Raw genomic sequence first — 15,994 nt, forward strand, 5'->3', positions numbered from 1 at the left:
AACCTGTGCGGACACTGAAGTCAGTGGCCCCATGTAAATGCATTATGACAGGTCAGAGAGGACTGAGATTGGTTTCTCATCTTTAGCACACAGGCGCATGGAGATTCACAAGATGATGCAGGTCTTTGTGGTAACTTATCAGGAAATGGTCAAGTTACTTTGATTAATAATTCCTGATGACCATTCTGGATTTTTGAGGAATCTGTAGTAGTTTCTGAAAAGCTCTGGCTGCTCAATGTACAGTACAGTCAGTCACTATTCTCCTGTTGGTACAAAGTTTCTGTAAGACATTCTGTCTGCTATTCTGGAGCATATGGCCTGTTGTCTCAGTTTTTACGAGAGGCAGTGGCTGATACAAGAACCTTTGATCCTCATTCTACTCCACACCAAACAATAGATTGTAATTAACAAACTCATTTTTCAGTTCCAGCTTCTTTCTTTAGCTGATGTGCAGTTTCAGTTTAACAGCCAAAGAAGTGCAACTCATCAGCCCCTTTTGGACAGCTTGTTTATATGCATAGGGTTATTTATGTTTTTCTGCTTCCTTTAAGGAACCACCAAAGACAGTAAGTGTTAAAGGGGAAATGCGTTGGGTGCGCCAGGCAGAGAGAGTTGATTTAAAGTGGTAGATTTGTCATGACGCTGTAGATCATGGCCCCCTCTCAGACTGTCTTCCCATACGGTGACAGCGGGCCGCTTGCAGAGTGGCTGTCAATCGAAGGACCTTCAGATAAGCTAAATTCTGTCCTGCTCTGCAAACCCCAGATTCCCTTGGTTCTATTTACAGATTAGTTCCTCTGTGATGAAACATGTGCTGCTTTGTCCACCAGAAAACATGAAATCTAGTTTTGTAAAAAGCATGCACACAGTAATACAAAATGCAAAATTAGCATTTCATGCAACCAAGAAACTGTCGAAGACACCCAGAGTTGTTTTTACTTTTTATGCAAAGTAATGAACTGTTGAAAACTCACATTAACAGGAAAAAAGGCCAAAAACTAAAAATTGAAATTGTTTTTAATGAAAGCATTTAATCTTTTTAAACAACACTTTCTACATCCAAGTCAGAGTAAATTCAGGTCCTCTATCTAACATTTTAGTAATTAGGGAGTTAAGCAAACATGATGTTTTTCTATAATAATCTTGATTGTGATTAAGCAAAATAGCAAACAAAATCTTTTTTTTTTTTCATTTAAACCATTTAATAATTTAAATTGAATAAAAAATGTTTACATTTTTTCAGTTACCCACCTGCGGGATGGTCAAAGAGAAGATTTCAAAGCTGCACCTTCTTTATTCATCTCTGCTCCATCTTCTGTCCATAAACAACAACAAAAAAGGAATCAGGCTGCAAAATTGCCCTCTACCTGATACCTGGTAGTTTTAAGAGTAGGAACTTGAGTTTTCAGCTAATGTCCTTAACTATAAAGGAAAGCCAAAGGTGGCAGTAAGTATAGACATTAATCCTAAATTTAAAATATGGATCCTTACAAAGCTATGCTGCCCACTCACATGGACACCTGGTAGACACTGAACATGCAGCATAAGGGGAGATGTTGCAGCCTTTTGCCCATAAAATATCGAGCTTATCGCTGAAAAACACCTTCCACTGACCTTCTAACAGAGCCCTGTTGAATTAAATTTTAAATTAACTAAGTTCTCTTTAAGTTACTCACTTAAAAGAAATACTACAAATCAGTTCTAAGTTTACAAGAATTATATGAGCTCCACCCATTAATGTGCCTCTTTAACTCATTTGTGAACAACGTTGATCATGTAGTAAAAGAAATTCTACTCCTTGAGGGATACTATGCTCAACATTTAGATGCGTCCCTGGACCAGCATCATTATTTATTTATTTCTTTTTTACTCCAACATGAAAAATGGCTTAAACATCGACTCTGTAAGCTGAGTCTTTGCATTGAGAAAATGCTATATAGCAAATTACTTAACTTCTGAGTCATGTATGCATCTCTTCATTTTAATCTGTTTCCTCACTCAATTTAAGCCAAATGTTTGGTGGTAAATTATGTGTATCATAAGTATCTGCTGTGAGTTGTGGTACAAAGGTGAGGAAGTTAAAGTCTAAGTAAATATAACGAGAAAGTTATTTGGTGACATAATTTTGTAAGCTTGAAGCAACTAGAAACTAATGCATCAATAGTCTTCTTGGACTCTCTTGCTTCTTCCTTTTTTAAATTTTTATTTTTTTTTTAAATAAATTGTCCTGTATCAAGACACCCTACATCAGCAGGTGATTTATGCTTAATTAAACCTAAGCCTTTATGCTCCTCACTAACTCTCGCACCCATTAAAACCCAACTGGGGATGTTTGAAAGCGAATCAAGGGCTTTTAACCTTGAAGGCAACAGCAAATAGTCCAGCGACTATAAACATCATAGAATACACCCCTTTTTCTACCTATTCCTGTGTATGCAAATAGTCTATAATAAACACATGCTCTCACAGGTACAGGCAGGCAGGGGAAGGTCACATTGGAGGGGGAATAATTCTCTTCACAGCATGTTAATGAAAGCTTCTTTTATTGAGCGATGTCAGTTAGGTCCTTGTTCTCGGCTTTCTGCAGCACTGCCAACCTGGACGCGTCCTGCCTTTACTTCTCTCTGCCGACAGCAGGATGGCAGATACCTCTGGGAGGCCTCTTGAAAACGGATCTTGTAATTTAATTGTATTATATCATCTCTCGCATCACTTTGAAACAGTTCAGTTTCACCTTTTGTTTAGGCTAAACCTATTTCCATATAACCATGTGAAATATTTTCATTCAAAGCAATGTGCTTTATTTGCCAAGCAGTTTTACAACCAGCACTCCCAGCAGCTGGTGACTTAGTGACTCTGAGTCACACATGATGAAGAGCATCTCCTAACTCTGAGTGGAAAGGAGGAAAGAGGTTCTGTTTGAAAGTAGTTTCCTGTCTTTGGGAGTGATTTATACAGGATGAGGCCCACTATTTCAAAGGACCTGGAAGTATTGATCCAGTCTTGAATGAGCTGACACCACATGTATCGTCCGAAGTTGTGTCATCTGGTTAGGCTGTTCGAAGAAGGCTCTCTGTCTCTTTAAAAGAGAAAGATAAAACTGGAATCTTAGGCCAGTATCAAAGAATCTGTTAGATCTGACTAATTTCCTTGGTTATAATTACTCCATCTCCATTACTCCATTCCCCTCAGAAATACTCAATTGGTGCTCTTTGCATTTTTAAAAATTCTGAATTTATGAATAAAAAAATTATTGTGATATTGTAAAGTTGAAATTCCATTAGAATGTATCTATGTTGTATTTCTAAATGCAAAGGCTATTCATTTAGGATAAAAAGGGAATAAAGCTTGGCTTGAATTAGTTGCACACATTGGATTAAAGTGTTGGTTTTTGATGAAAGAGTCTATTTGCATATCTGTTCATTTTCAGTGTTCGTTTTATAGAGCATTTAATTTTGTCAAGACAAGTTGAGCTTTTTGGCAATTTATTTCCAGTGCGGAATTTTTCTTTCATCTTGAGCTAGGAGCCGTACTTACTAGAAGATGTTATGCCAAACACGTCTTCCGCGTCAGAGCAACCATATGTTTGTGCACAGCCATTAATCTCTTGTTGGTTGTTGATTGTTCCAGTTCTGCTCTGTCCTCCCCAAGTTATTCTCCTCACTTCCAGTTGTAGCAAGAAAACACTGACCATCACGCAGATGGCTGTCAGCCAGGCGAGGGCGGCAGAAGGGCCCCGTCAACCTCGGCGTTCGAGAAACGCAATTAAACGTGTTCACGCTTTCGCCTCTCTTTCATGCAGTGACAAATTCTGATGTACGTAGAACCTGAGGGTGTCACTGTACCAGTCAGTGATAAATTGCAGCTAAAAACAACAAGATGGACTGCAAGTCCAACTTTCCTGAGGGACTTTTAGGATCTCTCCCAGGGTGACCCAATTCCATCACCTTTCCTACTTACCGCCTACCTCTATCGCTTGGTTTCTTTAGCAGTTTCCTCCTCCATTCAAAATAACCACAAGGTCAGTTTTAATGTTCATTTCTAAGAGGAAATGCCTTTTTATATACTTCTTATCCATATAAAATATCTAAACTTAAGTGAATGTCAGTTGTCACAGTAAACTAGAATATATTTTATGTTTTAAGGCTGATTTCTATTGTACAGCGCTTTGTGATTTTATGTCTGTGAAAAGCACTTCATAAACAAACTATATTTTTACTATATTGATAATGTATTTACTTCAATATTTTGCTTCCAAAAGTAAAATTTTACATCTAGATTTATTCCACATACAGTGTTATATGTGAAATACTGAAATTTGCTATTACAGCTCACAGCTAATGAAAACCCCAAATTGTTATTCTTAGAAAATTTGAACATAACATGCAACAAACTAAAATGAAACAAACAAAAAAAGCTAATGTAGGAAATCAACACCACTTAAAAAAGGATTCTTGGAGTTTTCCAGCCTGGGATATGTATAAAATATATTTTGACTGTGAAAGACTTGTGTAATAAAATATTCAAGGGTAAATAATGCACGCTGTGGATATTCAGATGATTATTAGTATGTAGATGTATTAGTTTTTTGCCACATGACATTTTGATTTTTAATGTTCAACTCATCAGTATTGTATTTTATGATTTACTGACTGAAAGCACGCTACCTACTACAGATTCCTCAAAAACAATTTCTTTTACATGAATTACTCCTGAAGACTGCAGTCATCTTGTTGCTTGAGCACCTTTATTCTACCAGTGTCCTTCCCACCCAACTTCCCATTCATAATCTTGAATGTAGCACTTTGTAAACACTCAGCTTTTTTAGCGATAGTCTTCGGTAGCTTACCTTCCTTGTTGAGGATGTCAGTGATAGTCTGCTGTGGAACTGTCTAGCCCATGACAAAGCATTTTTAAAGGATTAAAAATCCTTTTTGTAAGGCTTCTTTTTGTATTATAATCTTCCAAATCTTTGCTAACTTGGAGCCACAATCCTCATGTATAACTGTAATAAATAAATAACGCCTGTACTTGTGTAGATAGTTTGAGTTTCACTTTTCAAAGTGAGTTACTGAAATATATTTGTTTTACAATAATATTATGATGTTTTGACATGCACCTGTATTTACCTCCCATTAAAGACCCTAAGTTATTGCTAAAATCTTATATGTACGACATAAAAAAAAATCATTATTCATTTTTAATTCTGCTACTTTTCTGTTTTTGCACCAAATAACTCAACTGCAATGCAGCAGTCCAGCAATAGATATTAGTATTACGGTCTTCCCAATTTGCTAAATATGGCACAGAGTCTGTCAATCTGGACTTGTATTGCTGAAGTTACCTGCAACAAAGTTTGAAATGTTTATCTTCCTTGATACAGTAGCGACTGTACATTCATTGGATGCTTGTTTTACATGTAATAGAGAATTTTCCCCAATCTAATGGTATTTATTTTAACATAATATTCCTGTTTCTACTGAATAGAACCATTGTTTACTTGTATTGTTATTCCACCTTGGAAAAAAGCTAAAAAAGTGATATTTTTAACTACTGGGAGCAAGTTTTATGTAATAGTTTTAGGCAAGACTCTGATGTGGCCTTTTGTTGAATAACTTGCTTGCTTAAATCTCAGCTCCCACCCAAATGGGTGAGCCACAAATGAAATTACCCTGAAGTGCCCTCTGAGATGTAAAATCGACAGCATGCGAGCAAATGCTTTCTTTGTAACGGTGGCGACACGTGGTGAATATGAGATCAGGCTGGAGGGGCGCGGCTGCCATCAAATTTAAGGAGTGCATCTCTGCATTAAGTAGCTGAAGATGGCTGCAAGCAATGCAGGTGCGTATAAGCCTCTGTGCAATGAGAAAGGGTGAGAGAGAGCGAGGAAGACTAGGATCAGTGTGCTGCGCTGTTCATCACTGCAGCAGTACGCCAGCCACCAAGGCTCTATATGAACAGGGGTGCTGACTGCCTGCCCTTTCCTTCCCTGCCTCTCTTTCTCTCCTCTTCTCTGGCGGATGATGCTTCCTCTCTTCTCAAGAATAGCTATACGTTTAGTAAAGATCCATGGAAAACCAGCCATCTTGATTCTAACTGTCCTATTGGTTTTTTTTCTTTCCTTCCCTATTTCTTAATAGTGCAATATTTAGTGACTACGCAAGCACTGGCCTTTTCTCAGAGCTCGTTTCATTTGTCCGAAGTCCTATTTTTCTTACGTAAACACTCCAGCGTGTGCCATAAAGCCATATCTGAGGAAATCACCTGCTTCCTTTTTGTCGCAGTTCAAAAATATGCCCCGTGTGAGCACTCAGGGTTAAACAAGGTCAGAAGTTTTCCTGTAAGCACTGTCACTTTAATTCTTCTCCTAGGTACTCAGTGTATGCAACATGACAGGGAAAATTTGTTATACGTTTCGTTTTGTGTTCATCTTGTGTCTTTTTCTTCATCAGATATCTTGGATGTACTCTTAACACCGAAGCGGCAGGATACACCTTATATTTTATATTACTTTTGTACCTCATGCTTGAATTCATGGCCTCGGGCTGAAGCAGGAAGAGTAGGAAGAGATAAAGGATCAGGTGTAAAGAGATAAATGGCTTCACGTATTAAAACAAAACCAGCAGATGACTGAAACCAGTTTTGACTTGATTAGATTTGATTTGACACTTGATTTGACTTGTTCACATATATACTTCTCATTGCAGATAAATTAAGCTTTAAATAAAATTGACCCTGGGAGAATTTCTTCTTTCTTTTCTTCTGTTTATAATATTGTTTTTTCTTTAACACTAAAGTGGGTCTTGCTTTCTTCAGCAGTGCTGATACTGTATAGAGTGACAGTTCAGCCTTCTCCAGTTTTTACACATGCCCTTTAAATGACCTTCAGCGCCACACCACTGCCTCTTCTCAACAGCACTGTTTAAACACTGGATATTTTCCCCTTCCCTAGCTTCTGTTTCTATTAGGGGAAGAGACCTGAGTGAATACAAATAAATCTTGTGTAATTACCATTGTGCCCTTCAGTGATGGACACTTGAGCGCACTGTTGAAGGAGGAGTGGAATTGCTCTTACACTGAAGAAATGGGAGGGAGATGCCTGCTCTGAATCTGTTTCCCATATGGGTTGCTTGCTGTTAATCCAAACAGGCCTGTACCATGTTTGAGTTACACCTGCTGGCTCTCTTTTGAATATTGTGAGACAAATCTGACAGGTTCAAGCTAAGCTTTTTCAATTGTTAGACCAATTCTGTCTCACCCTCTTTATTACTAGATTTTCAGCCAATACATTTCAAAATCTTCCTGGAAAAAAAAGAGAAAATATAAGATTTGAGAAATATAACTCTAGGCGTAAAAACTGTTTTGATGCTAGATTCCACAATGTATAACTTAAGAACGAGAAATCCGATTTCTTGAAGATGAACTTTGGGGTCCCACCTGGCTGTATTGAGACCAAAGCTATTTTATGCTATTTTACACTTAATAGTTCAAATACACTATAATTGAGGGTGTGTAATGTAAAATTGACTTCTATGATCTTTGTATTATGTTATAATGCTATTCCCTCATCAACTGTATACCCATATGTATATTGTAAAATAAATATCTGAAGTTAACTTACAGTAGTTACTTGATTGTGCTATAAAATGGCACTGTGTGCCTGGAAAATACATAAACTGCCCTTAAGATACACAAATACGGGTTTATGCATTTATGGAAAATACATAAACCCGCCCTTAAGATAAGAAGATCTTAAGGGCGGGTGAAGAGCATTAACAGCATTAATATAGATGCTAATATAGTCATCATAAGTTTTTTTTCTCTGCAGGGAAACTATACTGACTATGCAGACTGGCTATAAATTTTTTTTTGGTTCCACCTACTATACAACATATTTTTTTTTACTACCGTTTTCTAGAGCTGCCGTTAATTTTGTTATAGAAATGACTTTAAAAATTGTTTTATGTAAAAATACAATTTTATAGTGTAAATCTAGCCATTAACACTCTTTTCATATTCTGGGTCTTCCCATCACTTTTGCAGATGTGTCAGAATGAAGCTTGAGGGATCTAAACCAACAGATTGCACTTTTTGTTTTCTTATTTAAATGTGAAAACAGATTAAAGTAACGTATAGCTCTCGGACTTGATTTTAATAATGCTTGCTAAAGCAACTTCTAAAGCGGATTTGGTGTTTTTGTATCTGTGTGTGGAGATAAAGGGTGAAAGAAATGAAATGTGTTGGAAATCAGTGAGGCTGATACAGTGGCTTGAAGAAGTATTCATACTTCTTGAACTTGAACCAACCATAAACCTTTTACATTTGGACAAGGAACAACATCACTGTATTTTTATTCATATTTTAGTGATACAGCAATTCAAAAATGGTGCATAAATATAAAATGGACAGAAACCTCTTTTATTCTTAAACCTCTATTTGAAAAACATTTCTACCAGTTACCATTAGAATATTTCTTTTCTTTTTTGGTAATTGTGAGCAATTTGAGTAATTAAATTTTAGGATGTGTACAGTACATGAAGGAATAATTTTCCAAGGCTTTGTATATGCTGTAAATGAGAAATTTGACACGATTTGTAGCACATCAGATCTAAACCTCCATTCAGAAATCACTTTTTTTTCCTCCAAATTTTGAGGATGATTTTTTCATGCGGATCGAAGTCCAGAGTCCAGCTCAGCACTTGCTTTTGTCTTATTTATTTGTTTACCTTTTTATTTTTTTATTTGTTAGTTTGCTTGATTATTTATTTGTTCTGCAGTGCCATGCGTGTGCTGCTGTCCAAACTGCCGAGGCCGTGGATCGTCGATGAGAAGAAGGACGACGGTTACACCGCGCTGCATCTGGCTGCTCTCAACAACCACGTAGAGGTGGCTGAGCTTCTGGTGCACCAGGTACTAAACTCATTTTTAAACAAGCAACAGTATCATGTATCCATGGCTGGTTTCTTTTTGTTTTTTTGTTTTTTTTTTACTGATGCCCATCAGATTTCTTTGGTGTGATATCCATAAAAAGCAGAAAATACAGAATTTGAGCCCTAACTTGTGATTTTGATCCAATTTAAATTTGCAAACAAAAATTACATTAAAAAAATTAAATAGTAAAAGTAGATCACATCTGATATAGGCCACTGCCAAACGCATCTAAACCCCTTCTGTTTAGACATCTCTGTTTAGAACTGGTAGAAAACAGCATTGCAGAAGTAATTCAGCCTGCATCAGCCAAGCTTCAACTTCAGCCAACAAAAGACCATTGAACACGGTCCATACTGCTCTCCCTGCAGCCAGCAAGCTGTAGACCAGTTGAATCTTCAACTGTTTTTTTTTTTATTGAATCCATAAGGTTCACATGGCCTCCAGGGGTATCCTTTAGTGCTGCTCGGCCCTCATATCCTCCTTCACTTGCAATTATAGGTTCATGCTCTTCTTTTTTTTCCCCCTCCCTTTAGAGATTGCAGATTTAGCTCCCTAAAGGCTAACGCACACTGGAGTTTACAGAAAAGTCACCTGATCAAGCCAAAACTGGGTTAATGAGGATATGGTGCAAGGCAGAAATATTGCTGCAACATCCCGATGCGTGAGCATTCACTGTGCAAGCTACCTTTCAGCAGGGGCAGCTTTTTCTCCCCCTCTAAGTTCCTGCAATTGGCTTGTTCGCAGTGATGGCTCAGCTTTCTATTCAGAAACTGCACCACACTTCTAGGTGCACTGCAGATTCCCAGTCAGTCTTATTACATTGGGATTTTACACTGCCTGATCACAATAGTTATCTTTCCTCCATAACTCCACAGAGGATGTGTTTGCAGTTGGAAATGAAAATCACATGAAGCATTTTTCTTTTTTGTAGTATGCTGAGGTTTTTTTTTTCTTCTATTTATTATTTTATTTTTCTCCAGTCTTGCTGGTTGATACTTTGCTGGTCAGGATGACAAAAGGTGCTGTCATGGCTCACAAAGTCAGACCAGTTGTTTCTCTTTTACTTGCTAAAATAATATTTCTCTGTGTAATGGAAAATAAATCAGTTTTTCTTTCTTTTTATCTAAACTCTTAATTTTTTTTACACACTGGTGACCTATGTCCACATATCCAGATGGTATTATGCTTATATTCTTCTGTTTTTCCACCTCCCAGGGCAACGCCAGCTTAGACATTCAGAACGTTAACCAGCAGACGGCATTACATCTTGCAGTGGAGCGCCAGCACACTCAGATAGTTCGGGTTGGTATTTTATATTTAATTTCTTCTTCTTCTCTTTCTCTCACTTCTTCTAATCTCTTAATGCCCCTCTTGTGCCACTAAGTGAACATGCTTTCTTCAGTTATCTGCCAGTTCCCTCTCCTATACACAAAAGGCAGTAGAACTACACGATTGCAGCCCTCTGTTTAATTTACACGGTTGGATGTCCTGCCTCAAAGAGGAGGGGAATGCTCTTCGAGGAAATGTGCAACGTTGGATTAAGACTGCCACGTTGCCATCTTGTGGACTACAAACAAAAGTACACTTCATAATTAGAGGGTAGTAAAAAAAAAACCTGAAGCCCGCTGTACATGGCAACACTATAAATCAGTGCTGTGGCATTTGCACCGTAGCATAAAATTAAAGTTATTCTGTGTTTGTTACCCGATTCTGGCCCGATTGTCTGTTGGGGTCGTTCTTTGTTCATATTTTCTGTGTTTCCAGCTGCTGGTGCGGGCAGAGGCTAAGCTTGACGTGCAGGACAAGGATGGGGATACGCCGCTTCACGAGGCGCTACGTCACCACACACTGTCCCAGTTGCGGCAACTCCAGGATATGCAGGATGTCAGCAAAGTGGAGCCCTGGGAACCCTCCAAGAACACAGTACGTTCAGTTCCATTCTGAACCTTCCCTATCCAGCACTTCAAATGTGTCAGTGTCATAAAACTTCTCCAATTAAGAGTTTTCAGAAATACATTTTTAAAAGTACGTGATAGGAAGAGAATGTTGTGAAAGTTTTTATGTCCCTTGAACCTTTTAATATTTTATCACGTTACATTGAGGGATTTCAAAATATTTTGTTGGAAATTGATTTTTCATTACTAAATGAACTCACATTTTCTCAGCAAAACCTAATGCTTTGAAATACAGAATATGTGGCAATCCTGGAACAAATTTTTTCGAAAGCTAGAAGAAAACGTGAGGCTGGGCTGAAAGTTTACCTTCCGATTGGAGAGTGACCTCGAGCCACATGTAATGGTTTAGATGAAAAAAAATATATTTATGACACACAGTTCATATCTGACTCCAATTGAGAATTTGTTGCAAGTGTTTAGAATTGCTCTTCAGACGCCACACACCCAATCTTCCCAACCTTGAGCTGTTTTGTCTCTATGTGCAGAGCTGGTAGAGGAATGTCCTAAAAGACATGCAGCTGCTGGAGCTGCAGAGAAAGGAGGTTTTACGAAGCCTTGACTAAGGAGGATGCTTCACTTTTCGTCTTTTTATTAGGAATAATTTTTTAAAGATTTTTCATTCCCTTTTACACTTGCACACTATTTGTTGTATCACCTAAACTAGAATAATTAATATTTATGCTTTCAAAGAGACAAAATGTGAAAAGGTTTTAAGGACTATAAACGTACTGAATATAACTAAAGAGCTGTATTGTAAAATTGGTATAAAAGATTTCATTTTTTAAATATTTGTAAAAACAATTGCTAAATTTTAAGTTGGAACTACCTGCATGCTTCCACTCTGGGTTGGCTGTATGTGTAATATAGCATGTGTATATCTCCAGCCGAGCTGCATCTATAAAATTCATACTTGTGCCTTTAATATTCTGCTACCTGCCTTTTCCCATTTGGCGGCTCGCTGAAGCATCATGTCATTGTTTTTGGCATTTATCATCTGCTGGATTGTTTAGCATTGTCTTGTCACAGTTTTCCTCAGTTCACAAGCTTGGAATAAAATCAGTTTGTGGTTCGCTGTGAAGGATGACGACAGATCCCCGTTTAGTCAGGAAGCTCACAGTCTCCATCACCCGCATCAATGGACAGCTGAGTCTGCACCAGTCCATCATTCAGGTGGAAGCGCCGAGCAGTCAGTTGACTCGATGCTTCGCCTCTACCAGCCCAGATGAATCCTTTGAAGGGGCCAAAAGGGGCATGTCAAACTCAAGCCCTCTCCATGTTAACGGCACATCATTAATCGCTGCTGGGGAGACTTTAAAGTCTTGAGTCAGCGACAGATTTTTCCTTACCTGTCACCTTCTGTCTCCCACCCACTTGCTTTTCCACCTCCTCCACGAGCCCCACGTTCTGCCCTCTCCACTTCTCCCTCAGGGGAGCGAAACAGATAGACAGCAGGCCTAATTTGAGAAATATGTAGTTGGGTCACACTCGCATACCCCTCCCCTCCTTTCAAGAGGAGAATTGAATTAGCTGGCCTGATGGCTCCATCAGCAGAGATGTAAAAGTTACTGGTTGAGGAGACTCAGACATGGAAGGTCGAAATTGGTTGTGATTGGGGAGCTTTGCAGTTGAGCTGAATGAGTGAGGTGATAAGTTATACAGGGAAGGGAGATGAGACAGGTCGACATGGTTATACTGTCATGACATCTTATCTCTTTCTTATTAGCTTAGTTGTACTGAACTGATTGCCTCTATAACATGGAGTTTAGCAACATGGAAAATCTATATTACATGCATAGATTTAAAAAAAAAAATAGTTACACTCCTTTATGTTTTTTTTTTTTTTTTTTTACATTATTTCATGCTTTAATCTCATATCTTGAAGAAAGGCACAACATGATTCCGCCACCACCGTATTTCGGCATACATGAAGGCCCAAAAGATGTTTTATCTGAAGAGTTGTTTTTTCTGTTTCATGTTTGCTGTGTCCATTATGGAAAACACTTCATTCATCTGATTTTTGAAGCATTATTTTTTTTGTGCTTCACAATTATGTTCCTTTTTGTTTTTCTGTCACATAAAATTCTAATAAAATGTACTAAATTTTGTGGTTGTTTAAAAGAATATGAAGAGGTTAAAGTGGTATGAGGCGCGGTACTCGTTTTGCTCCTTACTTACTCAATGCTTCAAAAGGCAGCATTCAGGTTAGTATCAGGAGGCTCCTGAAAGCTGTTTGTGTCTCAGGTTTCATATTTTCTCCTCTGTTTCTGTCATCCTCTGCAGTTAATCATGGGCTTGGGCACCCAGGGAGCGGAGAAGAAGAGCGCAGCATCCATCGCCTGTTTCCTGGCAGCAAACGGTGCAGACCTGACCATTCGCAACAAAAAGGGCCAGTCCCCTCTGGACCTTTGTCCGGACCCCAGTCTCTGTAAGGCCTTGGCCAAATGTCACAAAGAGAAGAGTAGGTAAACATCCCAGGAGTTGGTTGACATTTTGGGAAACGCATTTAACGGCTTTCTTGCTGAGAATTCAACGAGAAGATCAATATCACTCTGGTCTGTACGGTAAATGTGATGTTATACCCTGGAGAGTGTGGGCAGAACTTAATGTAAAGACTAAGAAGAATATCTCAAACTATCGAGGGTTTATGCCTATTGAGTATGCAAACTTCAGAAGAAGAAAAAAAGATTGATTAAATAAGGCATTGCTAATTAGCAGTTCCTCATCCACCCTTGTTTCTAATATTTTTCCATTAACACTGTGTTCTTATTGTTCCAGCGGTCAGGTGGACACCCGTAGCCCGTCTCTGAACAGCAACATCGAGTCTCTGGAAGAGTGCATGGTTTGCTCGGACATGAAGAGAGACACTCTGTTTGGGCCCTGCGGACACATTGCAACTTGCTCGCTCTGCTCACCGCGTGTCAAGAAGTGTCTCATCTGTAAGGAGCAGGTTCAGTCCAGAACAAAGGTAATCTTAAACACCTCGGAGATTTTGGAGATGCTACTACTGAACAGAGTGATGAAACTTGATCACTTGATATGTGAAAATCAATGAGTTTTAAAAGGAAATATTCCACAGACGTTGGCTGAAAAAATTACTCCAGGGATTCAATTTGCAGGGAAAAACACACATTGGTTTAAAATTATTTTAATAATCAAAAATTTATTATGCATTTCTTAGAGTCCCACAGGGGTCTATTTTGGGACCAATGTAATTTTAAATATATTTATGCACATACCTGTCAGCTACAAGTAATGACAATATCTCCAAATTATTCAGTCAAATATGTTATCTAAACAATAATTAGTATATTTTTTTAATCATATTTACATTAAAAAAAAAGTAAATCCAGCTTTATTCTTTGCACTCGCAATAATTTACAAGTTTCATTCATTAGTGTGAAGACTTATAATATTATAAACTGATTTAATCATATTCATTGTTTTCATAGGAAAATAAATTGCCATATTTATTTGGCCTTGTAGTGTTGTTTGGCTGCAGTTCTTCATAATTAACAACTATAGTTTGATTTATCTACATCTTGTGTAATGTAATGTTTCATTACCTCATACTTATAGACTGTGTGCAAAATAAGTTCTGTAAAAAGTTTTTTTTTATCTATTCATATGCCTATTTTTTTGTGTTTTTAAAATCCTGACCACAGCTTATATTTAAAAATATGTAACCTGTGTTATTTATTGTTGTTAAAATTATTTGTTGGTCATTTTTACCTTTATTAGTTTAGTAGAAAATTGTAAGCAATAATCATCAACTACCACTGTTTTAATAAACAAGGTAAATTTTGGACAGGGAGGGGCAATCCAGCAGTGGCACATTTTTATTGAAATTCATCAACCATTCACGTTTCTTAAAAATTTTAAGCACTTGGAAAATGTTCTTTGAGTGAAACTTAAGTGCTTTTTGTGTTTAATTGTTTCCCTTTAATATCATCTTAGTGGATGAACGTCTCTTTATGCTTTACTGCTTGATACTCTTTTTGTTTAATTAAAGGTTAACTGGTGTAAGTATGTTTGTATTTTTCTCCTTTATTTTTAATCATTGGTTAAAAGTGTCTCTCGACACATTTTGTTGTGGGCCTTTATTGTACAAAATAAAGGCCACCTTCTAAAACAGCCATATCTTTAGAAAAATGGATGACTAAGACTAAATGAACTTGTGTGTTATGCGTCCCTCTGCAGATTGAGGAGTGCGTAGTTTGCTCTGACAAAAAGGCCGCCGTGTTGTTCCAGCCCTGTGGTCACATGTGCGCTTGTGAGAGTAAGTCAACACACACATTACATCACAGTAGCCTTGATCTTGACACTGGCCGCCCATATTTGCGCCAACCTTCGGATGTGAACACGCACATGCCTGTTCTCCGCAGACTGTGCCAGCCTCATGAAGAAGTGCGTACAGTGCCGGGCTGTGGTGGAACGCCGCACTCCCTTCGTTCTCTGCTGCGGAGGGAAAGGTATGGAGGATGATGCCGCTGATCATGATGATGATGATGATGATGATGACCTTAGTGAGTGAATCTTCCAAGTGTTCCCTTTTAATCCATCCATTTTTACATTTCATTCCTTTCTTATTTCTTCATTCTTTTCTAAATCATTTTTAGTAATTTTGAATTTATTATTGCTTCTGCCATTTAGTTAATATTACTTTCATGATATGTTTTTTTTCATCCTAGTCTAGACACTGATAACTAATTGAGATCAATTAGACTTATTTACAAACTAGCAGCACTATTAAATCTGCATGTTTTCATCGCTGCAGTCGTTCTAAATGCTTATTTCTATATATTAACTTATGTGATCTAGATGGAAGAATGTTCTCTAAAGCTTTGCTGCCTTGACTAAAATCTCCAGATTGATCCCGGAAACAAAATCTTATTTTCAAAATTATACATACACTCATCCATGACATGAGTGTCATTAATTTTGAGCTTTGTTATTTGAACTTTCCTGGGTGGATTAATGTTAATATTACAAGTTCAAATACTTTTAAAGTAAAATAAATAAAAGACTTGAATAAATTCAAATTGGTTGTGGATTTTTTTCTAATCTGTTAAAAGTGAAAATGAGAAATACAGGCTCAAAAATATATACAA

At 37.7% G+C, this 15,994-nt stretch overlaps 1 protein-coding gene across 4 annotated transcripts in view; it reads left to right on the top strand.

Annotated features, from left to right (window-relative positions):
• The window catches only part of mib1 (MIB E3 ubiquitin protein ligase 1), a 57,612-nt gene that overhangs the window by 36,079 nt on the left and 5,539 nt on the right, over nt 1–15,994 (top strand). For 2 of the 4 annotated variants that reach the window (XM_044133982.1, XM_044133983.1), the window contains exons 13-19: nt 8,778–8,910; nt 10,147–10,233; nt 10,696–10,854; nt 13,167–13,348; nt 13,662–13,851; nt 15,084–15,162; nt 15,269–15,355. In XM_044133982.1, coding sequence (XP_043989917.1) covers nt 8,778–8,910; nt 10,147–10,233; nt 10,696–10,854; nt 13,167–13,348; nt 13,662–13,851; nt 15,084–15,162; nt 15,269–15,355 — 917 coding nt within the window. Of the gene's footprint in view, nt 1–8,777; nt 8,911–10,146; nt 10,234–10,695; nt 10,855–13,166; nt 13,349–13,661; nt 13,852–15,083; nt 15,163–15,268; nt 15,410–15,994 lie in introns of all 4 variants that reach the window. The other 2 variants (XM_044133980.1, XM_044133981.1) reach the window with 1 other exon arrangement.

Source organism: Gambusia affinis, linkage group LG12, assembly GCF_019740435.1.
Source record: "Gambusia affinis linkage group LG12, SWU_Gaff_1.0, whole genome shotgun sequence".
NCBI lineage: Eukaryota > Metazoa > Chordata > Actinopteri > Cyprinodontiformes > Poeciliidae > Gambusia > Gambusia affinis.